Source organism: Petromyzon marinus, chromosome 33, assembly GCF_048934315.1.
Source record: "Petromyzon marinus isolate PM22_M1 ecotype Great Lakes invasive population chromosome 33, UKy_Petmar_22M1.pri1.0, whole genome shotgun sequence".
NCBI lineage: Eukaryota > Metazoa > Chordata > Hyperoartia > Petromyzontiformes > Petromyzontidae > Petromyzon > Petromyzon marinus.
The window spans coordinates 12,678,138-12,702,527 of record NC_133699.1 but is presented as its reverse complement, the minus strand read 5'-3'; the positions used below and the strand labels follow the sequence as shown (position 1 = coordinate 12,702,527).

Genomic DNA, 24,390 nt, shown 5'->3' with positions numbered 1-24,390 from the left:
AAGGATCTTAAAGTTATGTGAAAACCCTCCCCGTAGAGGCGATTAAATTTTGATTTAAAGCTTTCGTGACTGCAGTAATTCATATTCTTAGTTTTTTCGGTAAAGTCACGTTGAAGAGAAACAACAAAATAACAAAATATATATAAAACAATAAAAATTCTCACGACGTTTCGACCATAACTCAAACGGTCATCATCAGGTGTGTCGGTTTGCATAAATTTATTTAGAAAACGGCATATTTATTTATTTATATAAAAATAACGTTTGCGTCACGCGCAACGATTGGCTGTTTGCCAGGACTAGTCCATCTATTTTTTGAAAAGAGGAGGGGGGAGACGAAATTTGTTTTTATGTATGCTGTCTGAAAGCCACTGTAAGCGTGAACAATCAATCAAGAACTGAAATGATTTATCAAATCTTTCCAATGATCCAGGTCCGTTTCAACACATTACATAAAATCCGTGATCTGGTTCCGTCTGTAAAAGATGTGATTCCGGACATACAATACCCTGGTGTCTACAAACTAAGTTGCCTCTGTGGTAGTAGTTACATTGGAGAAACCAAACGCCATATCTCGGACCGCATTCGTGAACATAAAGCAGACCTTAAACACGGTAGGACCAACACCTCGGCCGTAGCAGATCATTGTTCTAATTCAGTAGGCTCACATGCCATTGACTTTTCCAAGACGGAGGTTCTTTGTAAGCCATCTGGCTTCCATGAGAGATTCGTTCATGAGGCTATCCACATATACAAACACAGAGACAATTTCAACCGAGAAGATGGATTCTATCTTAGCAATCATTGGAAAGATTTGATAAATCATTTCAGTTCTTGATTGATTGTTCACGCTTACAGTGGCTTTCAGACAGCATACATAAAAACAAATTTCGTCTCCCCCCTCCTCTTTTCAAAAAATAGATGGACTAGTCCTGGCAAACAGCCAATCGTTGCGCGTGACGCAAACGTTATTTTTTATATAAATAAATAAATATGCCGTTTTCTAAATAAATTTATGCAAACCGACACACCTGATGATGACCGTTTGAGTTATGGTCGAAACGTCGTGAGAATTTTTATTGTTTTATATATATTTTGTTATTTTGTTGTTTCTCTTCAACGTGACTTTACCGAAAAAACTAAGAATATGAATTACTGCAGTCACGAAAGCTTTAAATCAAAATTTAGGTTTTACCCTTTTAACTGGCACAAAAAACTGACACAAAAGACGCCAAAAGGCGTCTTGTGTTGTGGTTATTGCAGACATGATGCCTTGAATAAAGGTGTCAGTTTTTTGTGCCAGTTAAAAGGGTAAAACCTATTACTATATCTTGTTACTGGCAAAGGTCTCATAATGAAAATGTATTATTATTGCTGTTTTAACAGCCGGAACAAAACCAAGCGGAATCTAAAAGCGCCCCGCGCGGGTTTCCAGAGGCTCGATGGGGACGGACAGGGCACCCCCGCGCGCCTGCCGTTCACTCTGCAATGAATTAAAATTTGTAAAGTCCCTTTTAGTTTAAACAACAACGCGACATTTCGTTGGACGTTCGCTGCCTGTCGTTGTAGACGCAACGCCACACACAGTAGGCTGGTTAATGTGTTTAACAATTCCTTACACCGCTCAGCATCGCTTCTCGCGCGGGATGAGCGCCTCGACTAGCTAGGCCGCGGTCTGTATAATATTTTTACGTTTTGTTAAAAGGGCGCTTCAATTAGCGAGCTTTAATTATCAAACGCGCAGACACTTAAACGGACCGAGTCGCGCTTTGTTTACTTGGTGGAACACGGTCCGATATATTTTTCTGTCAACGAAACATCGTCTTGCTTTGCCCGTAACCCGTCTCATTTTGCTGCTTGATAAGTCAACACATTTTTAACGCATCGAAACTCTTTCATTTGTTCAAGACCAAACGCCTGTTCTTGTAACAATTGACATCACTGATCGTGCTGTACGATCCCCCTACCATAGGAATGTGGATTTTTCCGGTCTCTGGCACCGTCAGCGACGATGCGCACCCGGGTGTGCGTCTTACGAGTTCGTCGTGAACACACCAATTGTTGCTTTGTTGATTTGGCTTTCAAAGAGTCGTTTTCTTCTTTGGTTCTTTCGGTAAAGTCACGTAGAATGAGAATAAAATAAAATAACACAATTAAATTATCACGTCGTTTATGCACAGCCGTCAACCCGTACAGTTTACCCCGTGTTCTTGTACAGGGGAATTGAGTTTTCAGGTCCATGCGGCGACCAGCCGTTTCATTACGGGCACAAACATTTGTATTGGTCTATTTGTTTGTGTTTCTCCCTTGTGATGGGACTTTGTAGGATGAACGTTGGGATTTATAAGGGCACGGGGTGACCAATAAGTTCTGAATTCGTCTGTAATAAGGTAGGTACTGATAAGGGGTTTACAGGTCGGGTATGTGTCCCGTGGATAGACTGGTACTTGCCCTGGAAATGTGGAACTTAACACCGTTGACTCGGGGAATGCTAGCCGAGGAGAGCAGCGAGACGCGTTGTGGATAAGGATCGCCGAAGTGCTTTGTGGAGGACGGAGATAAACAGATCCAGTCATAGGCCCCCCTCGGAAGGCCCCCTTTGTCTTTTAGGAGCCCCCCCCCCCCCCTTGGATCTGAGGCCTTAAGGCAAAGTGCCGCCCCTCTGTGGCCCTCTGAGCTAATTTGTCCGGAGTGAAATGCCCTCAAAGTGTCTCCCTGCTGAAGCTACCACCGAGGGTTGTAGTGAACATCCCTTTTGGAATCTCGAACTAAGCCAGCGGTGGAATTTCTTCTACATTTTGTTTGTCTTCGTGGGACGAACACTACGGCCAGGATCACAGCTATGATTGTTATACAACTGTAGCAAACTTCGCTTAACAAGCACAATAGTCTGGTTCAAAATATTACTGAACCAATATTTTGAACCGCTTGAATCAATATTTTAATTGAATAAAACTTGTTAATAGGCCTGGACACATAGACGTTGTCTTTCTGTGTGCCTATGTGTGTGTCTCTCTCTGCTTGTGTGTCTGTGTCTCCGTGTCTGTCTTGTCTCTCTCTCAAATTTAGCAATCTTTGGAGAATATAATCAACCAGGTGGGGTGTTGACTTGTGTTGGCCGACTCTCTGTGTTGTATTGCATTATATTTCCAAGTTTAGGTTTGTTTTCACATTCATTTGTACCTGATGATGGTTGCTTGTGTTGCAATCGAAACGTCGTATTCTATTATTATTTAATTTAATTTCTTACTACGTGACTTCACCGAAAGAGCCAAATAGTAATGCCAATGACGGCTCGTGTTTATCATACCGCTAGATATCTGTAAAAAAAACTACTAGGACGGTCTGTGAAAAAGAGCTTCATAGCTCATCGCATTCCTCTGGTACAAATTAATATTCCGATTCTGATACTCTCTTGTTCTGCTATACCGCGACGTTTTAGGTCGCATGAGCCGTACGCCCACGTGACGGCGCGCGGCCGCTTTGCGCCATGAAGCGCGTGCGGAGCGAGCAGCTCCAGTCGGCCGTCAACCAACTCCTCAAGCGGCGGCACTACACCGAGTCGGAGCTGGCTCAGCGGCAGAGCTTCCGGGGCTCTCAGTCGGCCGAGGAGATGGCGGCCAGCATGGCAGGTGCGGCGGCGGACCCATTAGCGGCAGAGAAATAAGCATACCTGTCAAGCCCTTATCGGTGCCTACCTTATTATAGACCAATTCAGACATTTGTTGGTCACCCCCGTGCCCCCTTATAAATCTCAGAGTTCATCCTACAAAGTCCCATCACAAGAGAGAAATAAAGAAAATAGACCAAAAAAATGTTTGCCCGTATTGAAACGGCTGTACGCCGTATGGACCTAAAAACTCAATTTCTCTGTACAAAAATACGGGTAAACCCTATATGTTGACAGGTATCGATTAGTGGCTGTCAAAAGCTGTGTGTACGCGTGCGTGCGACGTGCGGATATTCACAGGTGCCAAACTTATCATTGGTAAAAAGACAAAAATAAAAATTGGTTTTCTGTATTGACACAAGCACTGCTTCCCCCCAATGTTCCGTTTGGAATTGATAAAAGCTACCATACTGCCTCTACTTGACTACTGTGACATCGTGTATAAATCAGCCCCAAGTACTTTACTGAAGAAGCTTGATTCCATCTATCACTCGGCCTTAAGATTTACATTGAACTGCCCATATAGGACTCACCACTGTGATCTCTACATTGGGTTAAACTTAACATCTCTTAATGTTCGACGGCTTGTGCACCAGATCTTATTTATTCACGATGTACTTAGAAAAAAATCCGCAGACTACCTGCTGGATCTCCTCTCTGTTTCAAAGAACAAATTTGACTTCAGGTCTTCGCTCATTTACCAGCTTCACATTCCCTATTGCCGTACAAAAACTGGAGGAAGGGCCTTTGCTATTGATGCCCCCAGGGTCTGGATTGCTATTGCCAATAAACTGCAACTTGAATCGCTACCAATGAGATATTCTCTCAAAACTGCTCTAGAGGAGTTGTACACCTCTAGCTGCCACTGTTATTCATTGACGTAAAATAAAATGTTTCGCTCCCGATGACGCTGCAAAGTATTATCTGTATTTTGATATAGCGTGCTGATCTTAAAGGTGCATTGAAAAATGTGATACTCCGACTGATGCTTCTGTTGTTGTGGAGTAACTCATGCAGCCAGCTATGGCTCTAGGATCTGGTGTTACATGTTATTTATGTAGTTTTTTGGTTTGGACATGTTTGTTTTGTTGTAGTACGGAGTTAGACTGATGGCCTTAATCTAAGTTTTCTTGTGGTTGTTGCTGTTGTTTGACTTGCATCCCACTGGGATTTTTTGCACACAGCGTTGGTGTACGGTGCTTTTTTCAGGAATATTTTGCTGTTTTTTTTCATGGATTTTCTGTTTGCACAGTCACATAGTCACTTTAAGATGTTTTTCTTGTTCGTGTTTTAGTTGTTTTTTTGTTGTGGTTGCACCCGATTCAAGAGCCGAATGGCTCACAGGGCTATACCAAAATAAATAAACTGAAACTGAATACATATTTCAATTTTTAGGTTGCTGCAAGATTCTAGTAGTAGTTGAACGATATTATTTGGCAGCCTAAATAAATTAGAGGATGGCAGTAGGAAATAGGTTGTATCCCTCTGTCGCAGTCTAACTTTATTGCCTCCGTGTTTTTCTTAAAAGCTAAGCAGTGTCCCGATGTGTCCTTTTGTGCATGTTTGTGATTCTTTATGCAGAATCGTATGTGCATGCTATTACAATACATACGTGCACTTGCCATGTGTGTATACATGCGTTTCTGTGTCATGCAGCAGCTAATGCGCCTGCGCTACGAACCCGGCGACCCAAGTTCGATTCCTGCTTCACGGTGAACACCAGTGACGATTATTTGAACCAGTCGCCAGTCGGGAGACAAAGGTGGCCAGGCGTGGTGTTAGCCACTCACCCCTTCGTGTGGTGTGCTGGCTTTCACAGGTGCTCGCTAACAACACTTGTCCCAACAGTCTGTTTAGGTTGTATCTGGGAATCTTTGTGTGTGTATCAACAGCCCAACTCGAGAGTGGGCCCATGAACGCAGTGTCATTTGGTGTCTATGAGCCCAACCCCTCACACTATGATCGCCAGTTCAACGCACTACGCCAATTTGTCAATGGTGAGTGTATATTTAGTTTGTGTGTGTATATTTTGATTTAAAGCTTTCGTGACTGCAGTAATTCATATTCTTAGCTCTTTCGGTAAAGTCACGTTGAAGGGAAACAATAAAATAATAAAATATATAAAACAAAAAAATCTCAAGACGTTTCGACCATAACACAAACGGTCGTCATCAGGTGTGACCGTTTGTGTTATGGTCGAAACGTCGTGAGAATTTTTATTGTTTTATATATATTTTATTATTTTATTGTTTCCCTTCAACGTGACTTTACCGAAAGAGCTAAGAATTTGTGTGTGTATGTAGAGTGTGTGTAGGTATATACTGGTTTCCTTTAGTTATAACCAGGTGAGAGCCCAATGAGTCTGAGAATATCTTTGTCAGAATGAGAATCATTATTTATCCTGGAGAAATCCGATGATCTATGAAGCTCTTTTACACACGTCCAGTAGGAGTGGGTCAGAAGGGATACCTCGGTTACACAAGTAAAAGGCAATTGCACAACAACAAAACATACATTTTAAGTGTTAGAAAGCTTTTACAATTTAATCAAATACATGAACTTTAACCAGATTCCAACTGGTTAAAGTGTGTGGAACGGTGCGGTGCGTGGTGGACCCCGTGACGGCGGAGCACTAAGCACGTGGCTGCGTGTGCGGTTGTCCTGGAGCAGAGCTGCGCGGGGAGGAGCGCGTGGAGCTGCAGACGTTGATGAGCGCCCTCTCGCTGGCGCTGTGCGTGGAGCTCGCGCTGGGCGGATGGCGCTCTGCCGCCGAGGCGTTCCACGGGCGCCACGTGGGGCCCGTCGCCCACACTCACGAGCAGCGGCTCCTGGCCGAGCGGCTGGGTGCAGCGCTCTCGCGGCAGGTTTGTGTGTCTCTCCAAGGCATCTGCTCGGTCGATTCAGCCTAAAATGAGTACCTGGTGCGGTGTGTAAACATCGCCACTGGGGAGACAAAGGCGGTCGGGCGTGGTGCTGCCCACACCCACCCCTTTGTGTTTCCATTCCGGACTTAATAGGTACTCGCTAACAGCACTTGCCCCAACAGTCTGTTGAGGCTACATGGTAGATCTTTGTTTATTCTTGCATGATTATAAGTACGTGTACGTGTGTGAATGAGTGCAAGGGAGTACAGTAATACCCCGATTTGCGTCTCCCCCTTTTATGTCGTTTCGAAAATACGTCGTCACTTTGTTAACACCGCTACCTGATTTGTGTCGCCTCAACCCACACACGTGACTGGCAGCATCATCCGATCCTTCTCGTCTCCATCGCCTCGGCCTCCGCCATCACCTACCCTGTAATTTACTTTGCGTCGTTCCAATATTTGTTGCACCTTTCAGGAACGCATCCTCGACGAAAACCGGGGTATTACTTAGTGTATTATGTGTATATGTGTACGTGCGTGTGTATGGGGAGCGACAGTGTAGCGGAGAGCACGCTGTGCTAGAAACCCGACTATCCGAGTTCGATTCCCACCCAGAGCCAGCATCGGTGACGATTATCTGAACCAGTCGACTCGGCCACAAATGAGTACATGGTGTGGTGTGTAAACATCGCCACTGGGGAGACGGAGGCGGCCAGCCTCACTGAATCTCAGTGAGGCTCTCGTGGATAAATAAGGGCATTATTATTAACATCCCTACGTCTGCTTCTGCTGTTGCTGCCACCACTTCTGCCGCCGCCGCCCCTAATCCTGCGACCGCCCTTGCCCCTGCTCCTGCTGCTACAGGACGTGGGCTCGGACACGTGCGTGCGCACGCTCACGGAGCACAAGCTGTGCGTGGAGCTGGGCGTGGTGGCGCACGGCCGCCTGATGCGTCACCTGCTGCAGGGCGAGCACGGCCTGCTGCTGCGCGCCGTCAGCACGCACCTGCGGCTCGACGTGCGGGCCCAGGCGCGCAGCTCCGCGGCGGGGCTCGAGCTTTATAGCGACGGCACCGGCGGCAGTGGGGGGGGCGGTGCGAGTGCCAGGGCCGGAGAATCGGCAGCAGCGGCAGGGGGGCTGACGGCTGACGGTGACCCCGAGGTGAGGCTCTGGGGGTGTTCCGTACAAAGAGTTGGGCGGGTAGAATCGGCGGCTTCATCGTCGTCATTTTTGCCCTTTTCCGTTAGTCGTGTTACAAGCATCAAATTACTCTCGTGAGAGACTGGCCTTTGCCATGGGAATGTGGAATAGGCACACCGATGAAAATGAGTGCGATCTCACGCACATTTGGGTTCGGAGACATTTGAACCTTTGTACGTACAATGTGGCGCACTCCAGGAATGACGGGAGTTATGCCTGTCTGCGGTTATTGAGCACTTGTAGGGGTCGTTGAATCTAATTAAGAACGGGACAAAACACATCTGGAATGTTATCGGCGATGATTCATCACGTTGCATACATTTTTTTTCGGGAAGATGAACGCCCTCCCGCCGGACGAGGTCTCGCTGGAGCTGCTGCAGGACAGCATCCGGCGCGTGCGCGAGGGGCCGCTCAACGCCGCCACCGTCTGCCTCTACGGCTTCAAGGATGACTCGACGCCACCCGGAACCACCTCCACCACCACTCCCGCCGGCTCCGCCTCGGGGTCCGGCGCCGGCGGGACCAGTGGCGTTGCTGCGGCCGCCACCTCTACCACCGCCTCCAGCCTCGGCGTCGGTGGCAGCAGCGGTAACAGCGGCGTCGGTGGTGGTGCAGGTGGCCCCGTGATCGCCAACGCCACTTCGCCACAACCGGGATCGTCGGCTTCTTCTGCCGCCGCTGCCGCCACTGCTTCCACCACCACAACTGCCGGCTCCGCTACCGCTTCTGCCACCGCCCCGCCACCTCCTTCCACTTCCTCCTCCTCCTCCTCGTCATTCTCGTCGTCGTCCTCCTCGTCGTTTGTCAGTGCTACCGCGGGAACCGCCGGTGGTGGCGGCGGTGGCGGTGGCGTTTGTGGCGGTGCTGGAACGGTGGGCGGCGGCAGCGGCGGACCGTCTGTGCCGGCGCCCCCGTGCGCGGCCGAGGTGGCGCCGGGGATGGGGATGCTGGCGGCCGGCTACGAGGACTCGCGGGTGATGTTGTGGAGCCTGGGGCCGCGCAAGCTGCGCACTGCACGGCACAACGTGGACGTGGCGCGCATCAACCTCGCTTGCGACATCCTGGACGACAAGGTGGGACGTGCGTGTGTGTGTGTGTGTCTGTGTTTGTTATTCAAGAACGGCCTGGCACAGGCGCTGTGGTTTCATTACCGTCACTTTGTGGCGAATGGCGGGTATTGGTATTTAATAACTTGCTATCCGCGATTTTGACTATCCACGAATCGCATCTGGAACTCGACACGACTGCATCGAGAGAGAGAGAGAAAAAAAGTGATAAGATAAAGAGATAAGAGAGATAGAACTTCTCGAAGCTTTAGATCAGGGGTCGGGAACCTTTTTGACTAAGAGAGCCATGAAAGCAAAAAATTTGGAAATTTATTTCAGTGAGAGCCATATAATATATTTTAAAAGTGAATTCAACTAAATGTCAGTATAATAAGCCTCTGAATTTATTCTTTTAAATAATGTTGTTATAACACTCACCATTAATGCGACTTCTGGTGCTGCATGGATTTGCTGATGTCTTTGTAGTCGGGTTGGTACTTGGTGAGGTTAAGCTTCATGCAAGCGTTGAGGCTTTCATCCGTTAATCGTGATCGTAGGTTGGACTTGATGTTTTTAAGATGTGAGAATGACTGCTCACATGCATACGTAGATCCAAACATGGTCAATACAGCAATACTCACACGCTGCAGTGTGTGGTATGTGACAGGAAGCGCGTTCCAAGTTTTGAGAATCAGCTGGTCTTCGGGTTGGAGTTTTTTCATTTCTGTCCACATGTGCTTGCTCGCCAACTCCGCTTTCTGTCGTGTGATTCTTTCCAAATCTTCATTCAGTGACTTGAACTTATTCACCCACATGTCTGAGGCCTTCAGGTCAGCCACTTCTGCTTCAAAATCTCTGACGGAGACACCAGGGATGTAATTCAGGTCGGCTGTGTTCAGTGAACACTCGTTTGGATGGGTGATGAACTTAAAAAGACGAGTGTGCTCACGAAATTCTCCAAAGCATGCTTTGAAGGACTGTAGGAGACTGGATGTGCAGCCAGCTAGCTGGTGGAGATCAAGGTTTTGAATGGGCTCACTTGCTGTGCATGCATCTTTAAATTGGCTCAGTTTTTCAAAATGTAGTAAACGACCTGTTTCAAGATCTGTGATGAAAAGCTCCAGCTTGTTTTCAAAAGCAAATACAGCTTGTTGAAGGGATAACACTGTATTTCCAATGCCTTGCATTTTCACGTTGAGCTGGTTCAGATGTTCAGTCAGATCTACGAGATAGTAAAACTTGAGGAGCCACTCGGTGTCGGCTAGCTCAGGATGCCCGACGCCTTTCATTTCAAGGAAAGTCCGGATTTCGTTCAGGCAAGCCGCAAAACGGCTAAGCACCTTCCCTCTTGACAACCAACGCACATTGCTGTGCAAAAGCAGACCAGGATAGTTATTTACAACTTCATCCAGCAGTGTTTTAAACTGGCGATCATTTAAGGCTCGGGCAACAATAAAGTTGATCACACGAATGACCAGCGACATCACTTCGCCAAACTGCCTGTCACACATCTGAGCACAAAGTGCCTCCTGGTGTATAATGCAATGGAAACTTAGGATGGGTCTATTTTCATGTTCACGGAGAAGTGCCACAAATCCTTTGTTTTTCCCCACCATACACGGAGCACCATCAGTACACACTGAGAGAAGTTTATCCATAGGTAGACTTTTTTCTTGAGCAAACTCCATGAAAGACTTGAATAAATCCTCACCTCTTGTGGACCCTTTTAATGGCAGAACAGCAAGACTTTCTTCGCGCAGTGTGTCACCAACAGCATATCTTGCAATCACGCTGAACTGCGACAAATGGCTCACGTCTGTTGACTCATCCAAAGCCAGAGAAAAGAACGGCGCTGCATTTATGTCCTTCACTTGCGTTTCCTCCACTTTGTTTGCCATCACGATGGTACGATCATGAACAGTTCTTGCCGACAGAGGCATGTCTTGTATCCGTTTGATTATCTTGTCTTTGTTCGGAAGATCATCAAAAAGTTCATTGGCTACATCCAGCATGAACGTTTTAGCATACTCGCCATCTGTGAATGGTTTTCCGTTCCTCACTATTGCTAAAGAACCAGCAAAGCTAGCCGAATTATAGTCACCTTGCCGGGTCCATACGCGGAGTTGCTGCTGGCTAGCTTGCACCCTGCTCAGAAGCTCTTGGCACGCTTTCTTTCTGCTGTCTCCCGCAGGGTATTTTGATGCAAAGGTAGCGTGGCGCGTGTCGAAGTGCCGCTTTACATTCGACCGTTTCAACGATGTAATTTTGTCATTGCAAATTAGACACACCGCAGAACCCGCTCTCTCCACAAAGGCGAATTCTTCGGTCCATTCGTCCTGAAATGTACGATACTCGTCGTCTTTTTTTCTTTTCGCCATCTTCTTCGTCGAAGGGTTAGCTTTGAGCTAATGACCGAGCAGACGCAGTCTCAGACTGATTCAAAAGGGGGCGTTTACCTGTTTTACCCAGCAACGGCAAACGTAGGCCAGTATCATCCAATTAAAATAATGGACAATTGCTCCTGCAGCCCTGAACAGGACATGCGCAGTGAAAAATCGATGGATGGATTAAAACAAGTGAGAATATTTTGTTTTATCTGCGAGCCATATGCAATCATCAAAAGAGCCACATCTGGCTCGCGAGCCATAGGTTCCCGACCCCTGCTTTAGATGCATCTGCAGACTTTGCACGTACAAGATATAACTTAGATTGCATTAGAAGCAATATTTGTATTTAATAGCTCCTATATCTATTTATGTAAGGTAATTCATTTGGCCAATATTATTATCAGCGAAATTTGCTATTTACGATCACCTCTGAAAGGTATCCCTCGCAAATCACGAGGGAATACTGTCTGAATGTATCTGTGCGAGTGTGTATGTGGGGACTGTATATGTGTGGCGATGGGTGAGTGTGAGCAGCTTCTGTTTGGCTGGATGGACGGGGCTAAATGAGTGCAGCACAGGCTTGAGAAGAGATGGACTGATGTGGTATGGGAGGATTTGGAACTGACTGGTCTTGCTGATGACTGGTACCAGCGGTGTCAAGGTTGGCCTCAGTGAAGGAAGCTTTTGAAGGATGCTACTGGGCAGTTGAAGGACAGGGGAGCCACACGTACAACAATGAGCAGAGTGCCAGGTGGCTAACACAGAAAGCTGACAGTGGGGAGCACAGGTGGTGCATCAGCCAATAATCTCTGGCAGTTAACCCATAACTCCTGGGTCTGTCCCGTGACCTCTCAGCGATTCTTCCATACTTCACTCAAGCCTGGCACGACGACTGTGGCGAGTGATGTCACCGTCTCGCAGTGGCGAATGGCGGTTGTTGTTCTGTGTGTATGTGGTTCTATGTGTTAATCAATTGTGTTTGGAATCGATTATTTGTGTTTACATGTTGCTCCGTGCGCGTACGCTTGCCGCTGTGCGTACAACAGGTGGTTGAGGACAGCAAAGGCAGCGACGTGAAGACGCTGCGCGCCCACTCCGGTCCCGTCTACGCCGTGCGCTTCCTGCCCGGCGGTGCGGGGCTGCTTTCGTGCTCCGAGGACGCGAGCGTGCGCTTCTGGGACCCGCGCACATTCACCAACACCGCCGTCTACCAGGGGTACGTGCCGGCACCGACAGTCTCCTCCTCCTCCTCCTCATGTCTTCATGCCCTCACCGATTACCTCCCACAACCATGACATTCGCCACGATCCCCTCGCTCGCTCCGCGACCCCCTCGCTCTCGCCGTGACTCTGTACCCGATGCGTCGTTCCACCTCTACGTAACGCCGCCCTGTGCCCCCCACCCCTCCCCCGGTGCCCTCGTGCCTTTGCGCAGACATGCGTACCCTGTGTGGGACGTGGACGTGAGCGCCCTGGGCCTGTACTTCTGCAGCGGCTCGCACGACCGCACGGCCCGCCTCTGGGTGCCCGAGCGCGCCTTCCCACTGCGCGTCTACGCAGGCCACGTGTCGGACGTGAACGTCGTGCGCTTCCACCCCAACGGCAGCTACGTGGCGACGGGCTCCGCCGACCGCACGGTGCGCCTGTGGAGCGCCCAGCAGGGCTCGGCGGCACGCCTCTTCACGGGCCACCGGGGCGCCGTGCTGGCACTCGCTTTCTCCCCCGGAGGGCGCCTGCTCGCGTCCGGCGGGGAGGACCAGCGCGTCCGGCTCTGGGACATCGGCAGCGGCGCCATCGTCAAGGTTGGCTGGCCCGCCGTTCCGTTCGTCCGTTCCGTTGTCCGTAAAAGCTTCCCGTGCTTACTGACTCTGCCGATGTAAGCTGTAGGCTGTCAGGTTTCTCAGCCTTTAACCGATTTTCGAAACAAAAGTTGCATCAAGTAATAACGATCTAACCTATAAATGTCATTATGAGACCTTTGCCAGTAACAAAATATAGTAATAGGTTTTACCCTTTTAACTGGCACAATAAACTGACACCTTTATTCAAGGCATCATGTCTGCAATAACCACAACACAAGCAGTCAAAATGCAAACAAAAAGACAACTCTGATAATAATATGCACTGTCCTTGAATTTGATTGGTCCACACCCGAGACGGCTTTCTTTAGAGCCTAGTCTCCACTGGTGTTGGACTAGAAGAGTTGTACGCCTTTTGGCGTCTTCTGGTCCAACACCAGTGGAGACTAGGCTCTAAAGAAAGCTGTCTCGGGTGTGGACCAATCAAATTCAAGGACAGTGCATATTATTATCAGAGTTGTCTTCCTTGTTTGCATTTTGATTGCTTGTGTTGTGGTTATTGCAGACATGATGCCTTGAATAAAGGTGTCAGTTTTTGTGCCAGTTAAAAGGGTAAAACCTATTACTATATAAATGTCATTGTTTGTCTGTCTGTCTGTGTGCGGCCGAAATTTGCGAAGGATTCGGCTCGCAAACCGTGGGGTTTTCATTTTAAAAAAGTACCCAGGTACCACGCCATAAGCCCCGTGCTGAGCCAGCGCTATTCCAATTTCGCGTCAGTCACCTTTAAAGTAGTTTAATTAGCGATTAGGTGCTGCTATCAGTTACTTCTTTATTACATAGTGCCTGCTCGACTGCACCAACTCGCACGCTCTGATGTCACCTTTAACCAGGCCCTCATCCTCCTTGAGGACAAACTTCACTCCATTGGTTGAAAAGACCTCGCGTCTATCGGACTACCAACACCCTACAGGGACAACCTGCATGCCTTTGCTCAAGAGATCCTACGTGAAATATGCTATGATGGTTTAGAGCTTCTTAAATTTATTGAGGAAAATGAACCAAAGCTGATGGATGCTCAAAGAGAAGCCTACACGAAAGTCTTGGAAGGCATTGACACTAAAAATGGAGGCATATTTTTCCTTGATGCACCTGCTGGTACTGGGAAGACCTTCTTAACCTGCTCCTCGCTAAGGTAGAAAATTGCTCGAGCAGTGGCATAATCGTGGATTGCGGCAACTCTGCTTACTGGAGGAAGAACTGCCCATTCCACATTTAAGCTTCCATTGGATCTATCCCGACAAGAAAACCCTGTTTGCAATATTTCAAAGGGGACTTCCCTTGCACAAGTCCTGGTTAATTGTGAATTAATAGTTGTGGGATGAATGCACCATGTCCCACAAGGGAGCATTTGAGGCTGTCAACACAACAATTTTGCCGGACCTCCGCGACAATCCCAGGATTATGGGTGGTGTAACTTTTCTCATGGCTGGTGACTTCCGACAAACCTTACCTGTTGTACTTCGGGGAACCAAAGCTGATGAGTTAAATAACTGCATGAAGTCATCATTCCTCTGGAGGCACGTGATGATACTGAGACTAACTACAAACATGCGTGTATATCTCCATGGAGACCAAGAGACAGGCAACTTTGCTGAAGCTCTTCTTGACATTGGAAATGCCAGCATTTTTGCTGATGACACAGATGGACTTATCACCATGTCTAACGGCATCCTTTCCACTTCTGAACAGGAACTGGAGGAAAAAGTGTACCCAAACATGCAACAACACTTTCAAGATGTTATCTGGCTACAGGAGAGGGCCATTTGGTCGATGTCTGAGTGTGTCTAAGTCGATGTGTGTGTGTGTCTTTTTCGGCCGGGCAACACCAGGTACTTCCCGCTAGTATATTACATATAAAGCGGCATGTGGTTAGCTTAGAAAATCGGTACGCGTTATTAGGGGTTATAATTCAGCAGCCTGCCTCTTGTATCGTTAGTTTTGGTCGTGATCTCTCTGCCTCTTCATCTCATCCCATTAATGGTGCTTTGTAGAGAGGATAGTTGATTTGCCAAAGGACTACAGTTCTATTCATCTAATTGTGGCTAGGTGTCATGCTGTCTATCCCAGTTGGGTGGTAATTACGCTCCATACACATCCCCTTAGCTGTGTGCGTTGTCTGTAAGATTCATATTATCCATAATAGAGGTTTTTTTGGGTTCTATGGCGTGAATATAAATATTTCGATTTAAAGCTTTCGTGACTGCAGGGATTCATCTTCTTGGTTCTTTCGGTAAAGTCACGTAGAATGGAAATAAAATAATGAAATAAAATAATAAAATTATCACGACGTTTCGGCCACAACACAAGTGGCCTTCTTCAGGTGAAGAAACAGGTCTATCAAGAAGACAGAACTTGAATGAACGCTGTTAAGCAGGGACCGTTTCTTTTGAAACTGTGTGGGCGGAGTTGAATTAGCATGTTACCAGCCCCACCTTGTCTCTATGCTTGTATATGTGGATGGCCTCATGAACGAATCTCTCATGGTAGCCGGATTGCTTACAAGGAACCTCCGTCTTGGAGAAGTCAATGTCATGTGAGCCCACTGAATTATAACAGTGATCTGCCACGGCTGAGGAGTTCGTTCTACCGTGTTTCTAGTCTGCTTTATGTTCGCGGATGCGGTCCGAGATATGTCGTTTGGTTTCTCCAATGTAGTTGCTACCACAGAGGCACTTTAGTTTGTAAATGCCCGGGTACTGTATGTCTGGAACCACATCTTTTACAGATGGAACTAGATCACGGATTTTATGTACTGTGCTGAATTGGACCTGGATCTTGTGTTTATTCAGGATTTTGGAGATCTTTTTTGTGACCCCCGCAATGTAGCGTAAGGTGATGGTTTTGAATGGTTCCTTAAGAGGATCCTTCTTTATGACTGGAGTGATGACTTTGCGGATTGTGTAGTCGGAGTAACCATTAGCCTTCAGAGCTTTGTGTACGTGTTTGAGTTCCTTGATGATGTGATCCTGGTCCGAAATGCATTGGGCTCTATGGTATAGAGTCTAGATGAGGGAGTTCTTCTGGGATGGATGGTGGTGGGAATTCGGTTTTAAGTAAGCATCAGTATGGGTAGCTTTCCTGTAGACAGAGTGGCTCATTGAACCATCAGGTCTCCTTTTAATTAAGACATCCAAAAAGGGTAGTTTGCCATCTTTTTCGACCTCCATGGTTAATTTGATGGCTGGGTGTATGGAATTGCTGTGGTCGAGGAATTGGTCTAGAGCAGGGTGGCCATGTGGCCAGATGACAAAGGTGTCATCCACGTACCTCTTCCATAAGGTCGGGCGTAGAGTGGCAGTCTGGATGGCGTCAGTTTCAAATTTTTCCATGAACACGTTGGCTACAACTGGAGATAGGGGGGAACCCATTGGGGTGCCCTCAGTCTGTTTGTAGAAAGTTCCATTCCAGGTGAAGTATGTGTTGGTTAAGCAATGTCTCACCAGAGGGGGTACCTCCGCATGCAGTCCTTGATGAACCAAGTCTTCAATGATTGCGATGGTATCAGGTAGCGAGACAATTTCAACCGAGAAGATGGATTCTGGCTTATTAACCATTGGAAAGATGTTTTAAACTATTTCGGTTCTTAATTGATTGTATCTTACCTTCTTACCTTCTTCAGACCGCAGCCCTTTCGCTGGCATTGCCTCTTAATACCTCTCACACCACGGTTAATGATATGGTTTATAACACGTAGTATAATAATTAAATAGTATAACATTGTAATGTTTAACATAACTCTTTGTGTTGCCAGCCCCCTCCCTCCTCCCCCGCTCCGGAGGTGGGGCTGGTAACATGCCAATTCAACTCCACCCACACAGTTTCAAAAGACACAGTCCTTGCTTAACAGCGTTAATTCAAGTTCTGTCTTCTTGATAGACCTGTTTCTTCACCTGAAGAAGGCCACTTGTGTTGTGGCCGAAACGTCGTGAGAATTTTATTATTTTATTTCATTATTTTATTTCCATTCTACGTGACTTTACCGAAAGAACCAAGAAGATGAATATAAATATGTCGTTAAACCCGCCACCACCCGACAGAGCCAAACATGCCAATTAGTTACTAGTTCAGCACACCGGTGTGTTGGAGAGTAAACCCACAACATTTACAATTTGAGTACGACATTTCGCCGGTAATTACAACCAGCCTCATTTAGGCGACAGCCAGAATTGATTCATGTGAACTTTCGGAATCATTTCAAGAGCCTCTTCTCTTCCCACCTTTAGCTGAGACAGGGTCCACGTGAAGCGCCGCGATTCGACGCGCCCATTGCTAGCCGACGTGAAGCGTTTACTCTTGTCGGCTACACCTGGCGCTGTAGTGTACAACCATGCTGCATTGGTGCAGCAGTATGGTACTCGGGACCCTGTCCCTAAAACCAACTCCTGCCCCCGGTTGCTCGTTCATGGTTACATCGCGCCACTCGGCACACCCATCCCTGTGCCCCAATGAGTAGCGTGGGGCACAGGGATTGCCAGCCCCCTCCACACTTTTTGTCACAGCGTCGTTGCGCCAGATGACTAATTGTAGAATTTTCAAGTGCTGCATCAGCAGGCTCGGGAATGCTTATAATACTTGTTCCACTCAGTTTTGGTATCAAAGCAAGTCAACTATTTATAACAATAATCAATGCATGATTATAAATAATACATTTATCATTATGATGATGATGACGACAATGATAATTACCCCAGAATTTTCATGAAGCAATCTCAAGCTACAAAAAAATTAATGACTCGGATTAAGGGACTGTGTTGGCGCTAATGTACAAAGCAGTGTTCACAGTGAAAGTGGTGTTTGATTGGTTCGTACTTTTGTAGAAATAGTTACAACTAATGTACTTGGGCAGCCCAACCCTTTTCCGTGAGCATAAGAATCCATTTAGAGCCCTGAAGGCGGGTGATTAACGGTGACATCCCTACTGATCACGTCCCAGTTGTGCTCGTGGACCTGAGGCGCAATAATCAGAAACATTCTGGGATTCCATGAAGGACAGACAAAATACGGCCAATGTAAAATTACACCACGGAGCTATCACTTGTAATTTTTTACAGAACTATCAGGGGTTCCACGGTGGCGAGATGTTAACTACCTCGCCTGGTATACAGACGCTTGTGTGTTAGATCCCGACCCTGACGCTTGTATATTTGCAGTTTCCATGTTCTCGTGGTTGGGTGATTTTTTTTTTCTCCGGATCTTCCGGTTTTTCCCTCCATATTTAGAAACGTGCATGTCGAGTTTTTTTGGCTTCTATAAATTTTCAACCGATAAACCACTTTGTTGAGCGATCAACTGTGACCAGGTCACCTCTCAAAAAGAGCTCCATAGCTCATTGGGCTTTACCTGGTAACATAAAAATAGTTTAGTTTATGTAGCTCTGCGGCAGAGCTCGATGATGTGCCGTACTATATAAAGAGTTTGGAGTCGCTGCACAGACCCAGACAGTTCTACCGCATGCCGTAGTTGCAGTCGCCACATGTCACGCATCCCTAAACACATTCTTTTGAGCAATGGAAAATGCCCGGTTAGATGAAAAAAAAACATTATATGACAATGGCTCTTGCACTTTAGTCGATGGGGACTAGGTCCAGGCAGGATAAGATTCCTCGAGCAAAGTGTTTCCCAACATAAGCAAACACCTATATATAAAATCAAAACTTTACGACATTGCCAGCGCCTTAATTCTCACCCAGTACCCAATGTATTGACATCTCGATTGTAAGTGCAGCAAAACCCCGGCTAGCCGGATTCTGGCACTTAGTTGGACCAGGTTGGCCAATATTCAATGAAACGCAAAAAAAAAGTTAAAATAATAGAATATACTCTTTGGTTCTTTCGGTAAAGTCACGTAGAAAATCAAATCAAATAATAATAGAATATAACGTTTCGATTGCAACACAAGCAACCATCATCAGGTAAGAATGAATGAGAAAAAACAAACATAATAAACTTAGAAATATAATGCAATACAACACAGAGAGTCGGCTAACACAACAGTCAACACCCCACCTGGTTGATTACGTTCTTCCAAAGAATGACAAACAGAAAGACAGCGCCACTGTGTCGAGACCTTAAATAGAGAGAGGGGGGAGGGGTTGGGGCAGAGAGAGGGGGGGGGGATTGAGGTCGAGGACAATGAGAGAGTAATAGTAATAGGTTTTACCCTTTTAACTGGCACACAAACTGACACCTTTATTCAAGGCATCATGTTTGCAATAAACACAACACAAGCAGTCAAAATGCAAACAAAAGAGACAACTCTGATAATAATATGCACTGTCCTTGAATTTAATTGGTCTACACCCGAGACGGCATTGCTTGTGTTGTGGTTATTGCAAACATGATGCCTTGAATAAAGGTGTCAGTTTTTGTGCCAGTTAAAAGGGTAAAACCTATTACAATATCTTGTCACTGGCAAAGGAGGTCTCATAATGAGAGAGTTGTGTGGAATTCTGGACCATAGTGGCCGGAGGAGAGACAATGGACTAGAAACAAACCAGCACGGCAATATTTAGAGCAAGAAAATCGTAGGTTTGAGAAAGCAAATTTAGCCCAATTAGGAACAGCAGCGGTGCTGCTATCGCAGTAACCCACAGGGATTGTAGGTGCTAGTACAGTGGGACAGGCGTAGGATGATGGCCGCCCACGTCGTTCCATGCCAACGCAGGCGGGGGACACAGATCCTGTGGGTGTGCGGACACCCACAACATTTTTAGATTTGTTATTTGGCAACGCTCCGTTGGCAGTGGTGCACAATTGGCACGAAAACATCTCAACACGTTTTTGGGGAAATGGCCCTTCTTCATAGCACCTAAATACATTTTTTTAAACTTTTGGTACGTGCTAATTGTTTTTCTTTCATGGAAGTGTTTTCAAGAAATGTATTGAGAATTTGTATAATTAGGTCAGAGACACCCGCAAAATATTTCCAGCACACGCGCAGTCAAAACACACACAAGCAGAGCACGGTCAACGCACACAGCACAAAGACAAAGATTCTCTGTACAGCCTCAACAGACTTTTGGGGAAAGTGCTGTTAGCGAGCACCTATGAAGGCCACCACCTTTGTCTCCCCAGTAGCGATGCTTACATACCGCATCAGGTACTCATTTGGCCTAAGACCGGTTCAGATAATTGTCACTGGTGTTGTCTGTGAGCGAGAATCGGGTCACTGGATTCGTAGCGCAGCGTGCCAACTGCTACACTCCTGGTCCCCACAGCACACACAAATTCACAGTCAAAGCACACGCACTTGGCAGCATCCGCTTTGCATTAAGGCAAATCATATGCACGCACACACCACAACTGCGCGACGATAATCTGCACATCCATGACGCACGCTGCCCGAGCCGCACGCCTAGTGCGTCGGTAATCTAACCAATAACCACCGGCACCATCCGTTGGTAGGACACCCCCAACTTCCACAGTGCGTCTGCAGCACCGAACGTACATACATACATATGCGCGTTGAAGTTCTTCTGCGCCGTACGTAGCCAACCATGATAATCGGAGGTGTGGGGACGCAGATAACGCCGCCGGAACACGCGGCGCTCGCTTACGTCTTGCCGTGCCGTGCAGGAGCTGCGTGGACACTCGGACGACATCACCTGCCTGAGCTTCAGCCCCGACGGCAGCGCGCTGGCATCCGGCTCTTCCGACGGCTCGGTGCGCGTGTGGGATGTGCGTGGAGCCTCCACGAATCCTGGTGGCGGCGGCGGCGGCAGCGGAACTGGCGGCGGTGGAACTGGCGGCGGTGGCGGAACCGGGGCGGCCGGGGGCGGCGGCGGCGGCGCTGCGTTCGCGGCTGACGTCGATGCGACCGAGATCACGGGCGCGGCGCCATCGACGCGGATTTGCACGGCGCTCAACGTGCAGTTCATGGCCTCCAACCTGCTGCTGGTGAGCGCCGTCACGAGGGACGAGCCTGCCGGTGGCACGTGACGGCGCGCCTAGGGTGGGGGGGGGGGGGCGACTTGGCCAGTTTGGCGCGCTCGCGATTGATCGGTGATTGATGCCCAGCGCTCTCGTGGTTTCGATGCTGGTTTGACACTGGTGCGTCGTGGTTGATTGATGGTTCACACTGCCCCTTTGTGGTCGGTGCTTGGCGCTGCTGGTGCTTTAATCACCAATGATCGATAGTTGAGGCTGCCCTCTCAAAATTGGCTTGTCATAGAGACGGCTCTCTCATGATTGGTTAATGTTTTTGACATGGAGCATTCGTGATTGGTGAGTGCGTATGAACACTCTCCTGCGATGGACTAGTGTCCAAGATCACTCTCTTGTAATTGGTTGATGGTTTGACATTGCCTTCCTGTGATTGGTTGGCGATTTAACATAGCTCGCTTATAAAGGACCAAAATGTTCACGTTAACGGGCTTGGCTCGAATCTTCCAGAGTGCCTACCTTTAAGCACCACCTACACGAAACTTGGCCTCCGCACCTCATATTCAGTCGTTGAACTTGCAACTTCATTTGTAACTCTCTTGGTTTCATGCCATAATGGAACGTTCCGTACAGCAGTACACCACAGTCCAAAGTGCAGCTCCGTGAATGTGTCTTTTGTAATATATCACATAAAGCATTTCAGCACTCGCATGAAATGTAGTGGGATGTATAAGTGAGTTGGCACATTTTGCCTCCGACCAAATCGTACTGAAAATGCCCATGGTTGTCAGATCTCGGAAGCTATGCAGGCTTGAGCCTCTTAGTGGATACAAGGCTGTCTTAGACTGCTACGTGTTGTAGCTCTGGTGGTCAATAGATGGCAGCACAGCAATGCATTCTTGAATGTCTTTTGAGCTTTGAGCATTAGCCCGTCGTGAGCATGGGTCTTCTTCAGATTCTCAAGTGTCCTCCCGCAGGCCAAACTCTTGTCTAAGCATCCGAAGAGTTTTGAGTATTTGTGAAGATCTTATGGGTAATTAAAGGGTAGTAGTCGTATTATTATAGTGACTGCAATCCGCTCTGTGTACATTAAAAGTGCCAAAGGGGAATGTACAGCACTGGCTAAGGGACGCCGATGGATATGACCACCACCTCACGCTCGTTTGGACAGAGGGACGCTTGGCAGTCATCATCAGCCATGTTCTATCCACTGCCGGATGGAAGGGGAGTCATAATTTATCACGATCCCGCGGTGCAATAAAGCTGTCCTCCAAACAAGCCGATGTCATCGCTCCGTATTCGTGGTGGTTGTCCTCCTGGGCATGTTTTCTCCTTGCGCAGCCCCTCCTTCGTTAGCCTCGACCACTGGCTATAAATTCCTGGCCAGCGTCGTGTCCTGCTGCTCAAGCTCGTGTAACGTTCACAATGATGTCTTCAACTTGCGTTTGTTCTTCGATTCATGCGTTTGTCTGTCTCGGTGTAATTCTGAGCGTTCACCCTCGCCATGCTTATCTGCGCACTTTACAGCATTTGTTACATTTCCTTTGTCAGTGTCTCTGGTCCCATATAGCATTGTATGTAATACGCACTGATTGAAAACTTTCTTTGTTAAGCACTATTGGCTTGTTGCTTTTCATTGCCAATTAGAATTTTCCAAATCACACCAACATTGTCTCGTTTGCCTCCTAATTTCATTGATTCGTGTTCCAGTTACATAGTTTTCCTAATGTATATATTTACGTGCTGATATTTTCCCAGTCGTGCCACCGCAACAAATTGTTATACATTAAATTTGTTTTGCTCAAGATAAATATGTAAATATGGGCCTTTATTTTGATTAACAATAGGTCGGATCCCCATCCTGGTTTAAATCTTTAAAAAAAATACGGCAATGAATATAAATGCGGTACAAAAAGTCAATTATTCGTGAAGGAAAACTTTAACTCAGTCGCAAGACCAATTTTGGCAGGGTACTGCTTTGACCGGTTGTAGAGTCATTCTATTCAGCAATTGTAAATGTTGTCATGTCGTGTCATCGAGCCCTCGTCTATTCAAGTGGGTCGTAGTAGTAATGAATTCAGTGTCTCTACGCTAAAACGACCATTGTGTGGTGCGCATTGCCTTTGGAGGTGCTGAGCCGGTGGAGGAAGAGGGTGGGCAAGTTATGAAACATTTACTGTTGACCTTCCTCACAGTGGGTCTCATCGTATCAGCCCCAACGGGATCGTGGGGCCCAGTTGATCCGTGACTGGGATTTGAACTCCTCCATGTCGGATTTATATATGAAATGAATAACTGAATGTAATGTTCATGGTCCCTGCAATTAAGTATGTCTTACTGCCATTTAGAAACGACGTAGTTGTATATCATAGTTGTCTTAAGGTTTACGTTAATTTTTTTACTTTTTATGTTGTCTTTTTCCCCCAAACGGTATTGTATTTTTGTATGGAAAGTACAGTGGTTGTGTACAAAATAGTTAAATTAAATGATTTCATTTGCCACGCATTTACAACTTGTGTTAAAATGTGACTCGTTTTTATAATGCAAATAAATTGAAGGGTTTGCTTCATCACTGAAAGGAAAAATGAGAGGTGATCATTAAGTCTTCGCGTGACGTAGAAGCAGTGGTGCTACAATAAATACAAAATGCTTAGTTAAAAGTACAATATTTTTTAGTAGCGTTATGCAAAATTTCAAAGCAATGGATTAAATGCAGATTTTTGTACAAGTTTTCTTTGTAATTTAACCGGGAAATTCTCAGCGTGTCTTAAGAATTAATTCTCAGGAGGGTCCTGTATTGGAACCTTTGGCCAGTTCTGTAGCAAGTTTTTTTTGCATGTAATTGTGTCTGAGATGAGAAATTTAGCAATCTGGCAAAACTATGGAAAATGTAATTCTTCAAAAAACCCATACTCATAACTGTCTCCCAGTGGCTTACAAATATTTCCACACATAAAAAAAATCTATATGTATAATGTGCGTGAAGAAGACGGGGATCAATCATTGTATGCTGTCTGCTCTGACGTTGATCAGAAATGGAAGAAACGCTAAAAAAGTATCAAGGGATGCATTCTTGGAATTGCACTGAGACAAAAATGGAACAAACGGATCAGGGAGCCAACAAAAATTATAGATGGTGTATTCACTCTGAAGGATAATAATTGAGCTTGGGCAGGATGCATCGTGAGGAGGGATTATGGCCATAGGATGTAACTGGTCATGGAATGGCAGCTAAAGGCGGGCACGTGTCTCAGAGGTTGATGAGATGGAGTGATGCCATCAGTACACGTGCAGGAGTGAGATTAATTGTTCCTCAATACATTGAGGGATGGCAATGGCATGGGGAGGCCTTAACCCAGCAGCGGATATGGAAACCGTGGTTCATGATGAAGACGGTGATAAATTAGTAATAAAACAGTTGCACGTGCCACGCTCATGTTTGAATGTCCCATTTTACGTGGAATAACCGCACATTCGAG

At 46.8% G+C, this 24,390-nt stretch overlaps 1 protein-coding gene across 3 annotated transcripts; it reads left to right on the top strand.

Moving 5' to 3' along the window:
- Window positions 1–1,253: 1,253 nt before the first annotated feature.
- On the top strand, window positions 1,254–23,496 carry TAF5L (TATA-box binding protein associated factor 5 like). 3 transcript variants are annotated; one of them, XM_032965208.2, is made up of 9 exons: window positions 1,254–1,502; window positions 3,443–3,632; window positions 5,563–5,667; window positions 6,341–6,534; window positions 7,401–7,697; window positions 8,072–8,809; window positions 12,216–12,385; window positions 12,604–12,970; window positions 20,606–23,496. In XM_032965208.2, the coding sequence occupies exons 2-9, from the start codon at window positions 3,491–3,493 to the stop codon at window positions 20,966–20,968; spliced, it is 2,376 nt and encodes a 791-aa protein (XP_032821099.1). In that variant the 5' UTR covers window positions 1,254–1,502; window positions 3,443–3,490; the 3' UTR covers window positions 20,969–23,496. The 3 variants fall into 3 exon arrangements, with proteins under 3 accessions (XP_032821099.1, XP_032821098.1, XP_032821097.1); XM_032965207.2 differs by having other exon boundaries at window positions 1,254–1,586; XM_032965206.2 differs by having other exon boundaries at window positions 1,254–1,673.
- The last annotated feature ends 894 nt before the right edge of the window (window positions 23,497–24,390 follow it).

What these genes read in the sequence shown, in the direction of transcription:
- TAF5L (XM_032965208.2), top strand. Translation starts at nt 3,491, where the DNA reads ATGAAGCGCGTGCGGAGCGAGCAGCTCCAGTCGGCCGTCAACCAACTC. An exon ending in ACTACGCCAATTTGTCAATG is followed by an intron (nt 5,668 to 6,340) that starts GTGAGTGTATAT and finishes GTCCTGGAGCAG; the next exon opens with AGCTGCGCGGGGAGGAGCGC. An exon ending in GTGCAGCGCTCTCGCGGCAG is followed by an intron (nt 6,535 to 7,400) that starts GTTTGTGTGTCT and finishes CTGCTGCTACAG; the next exon opens with GACGTGGGCTCGGACACGTG.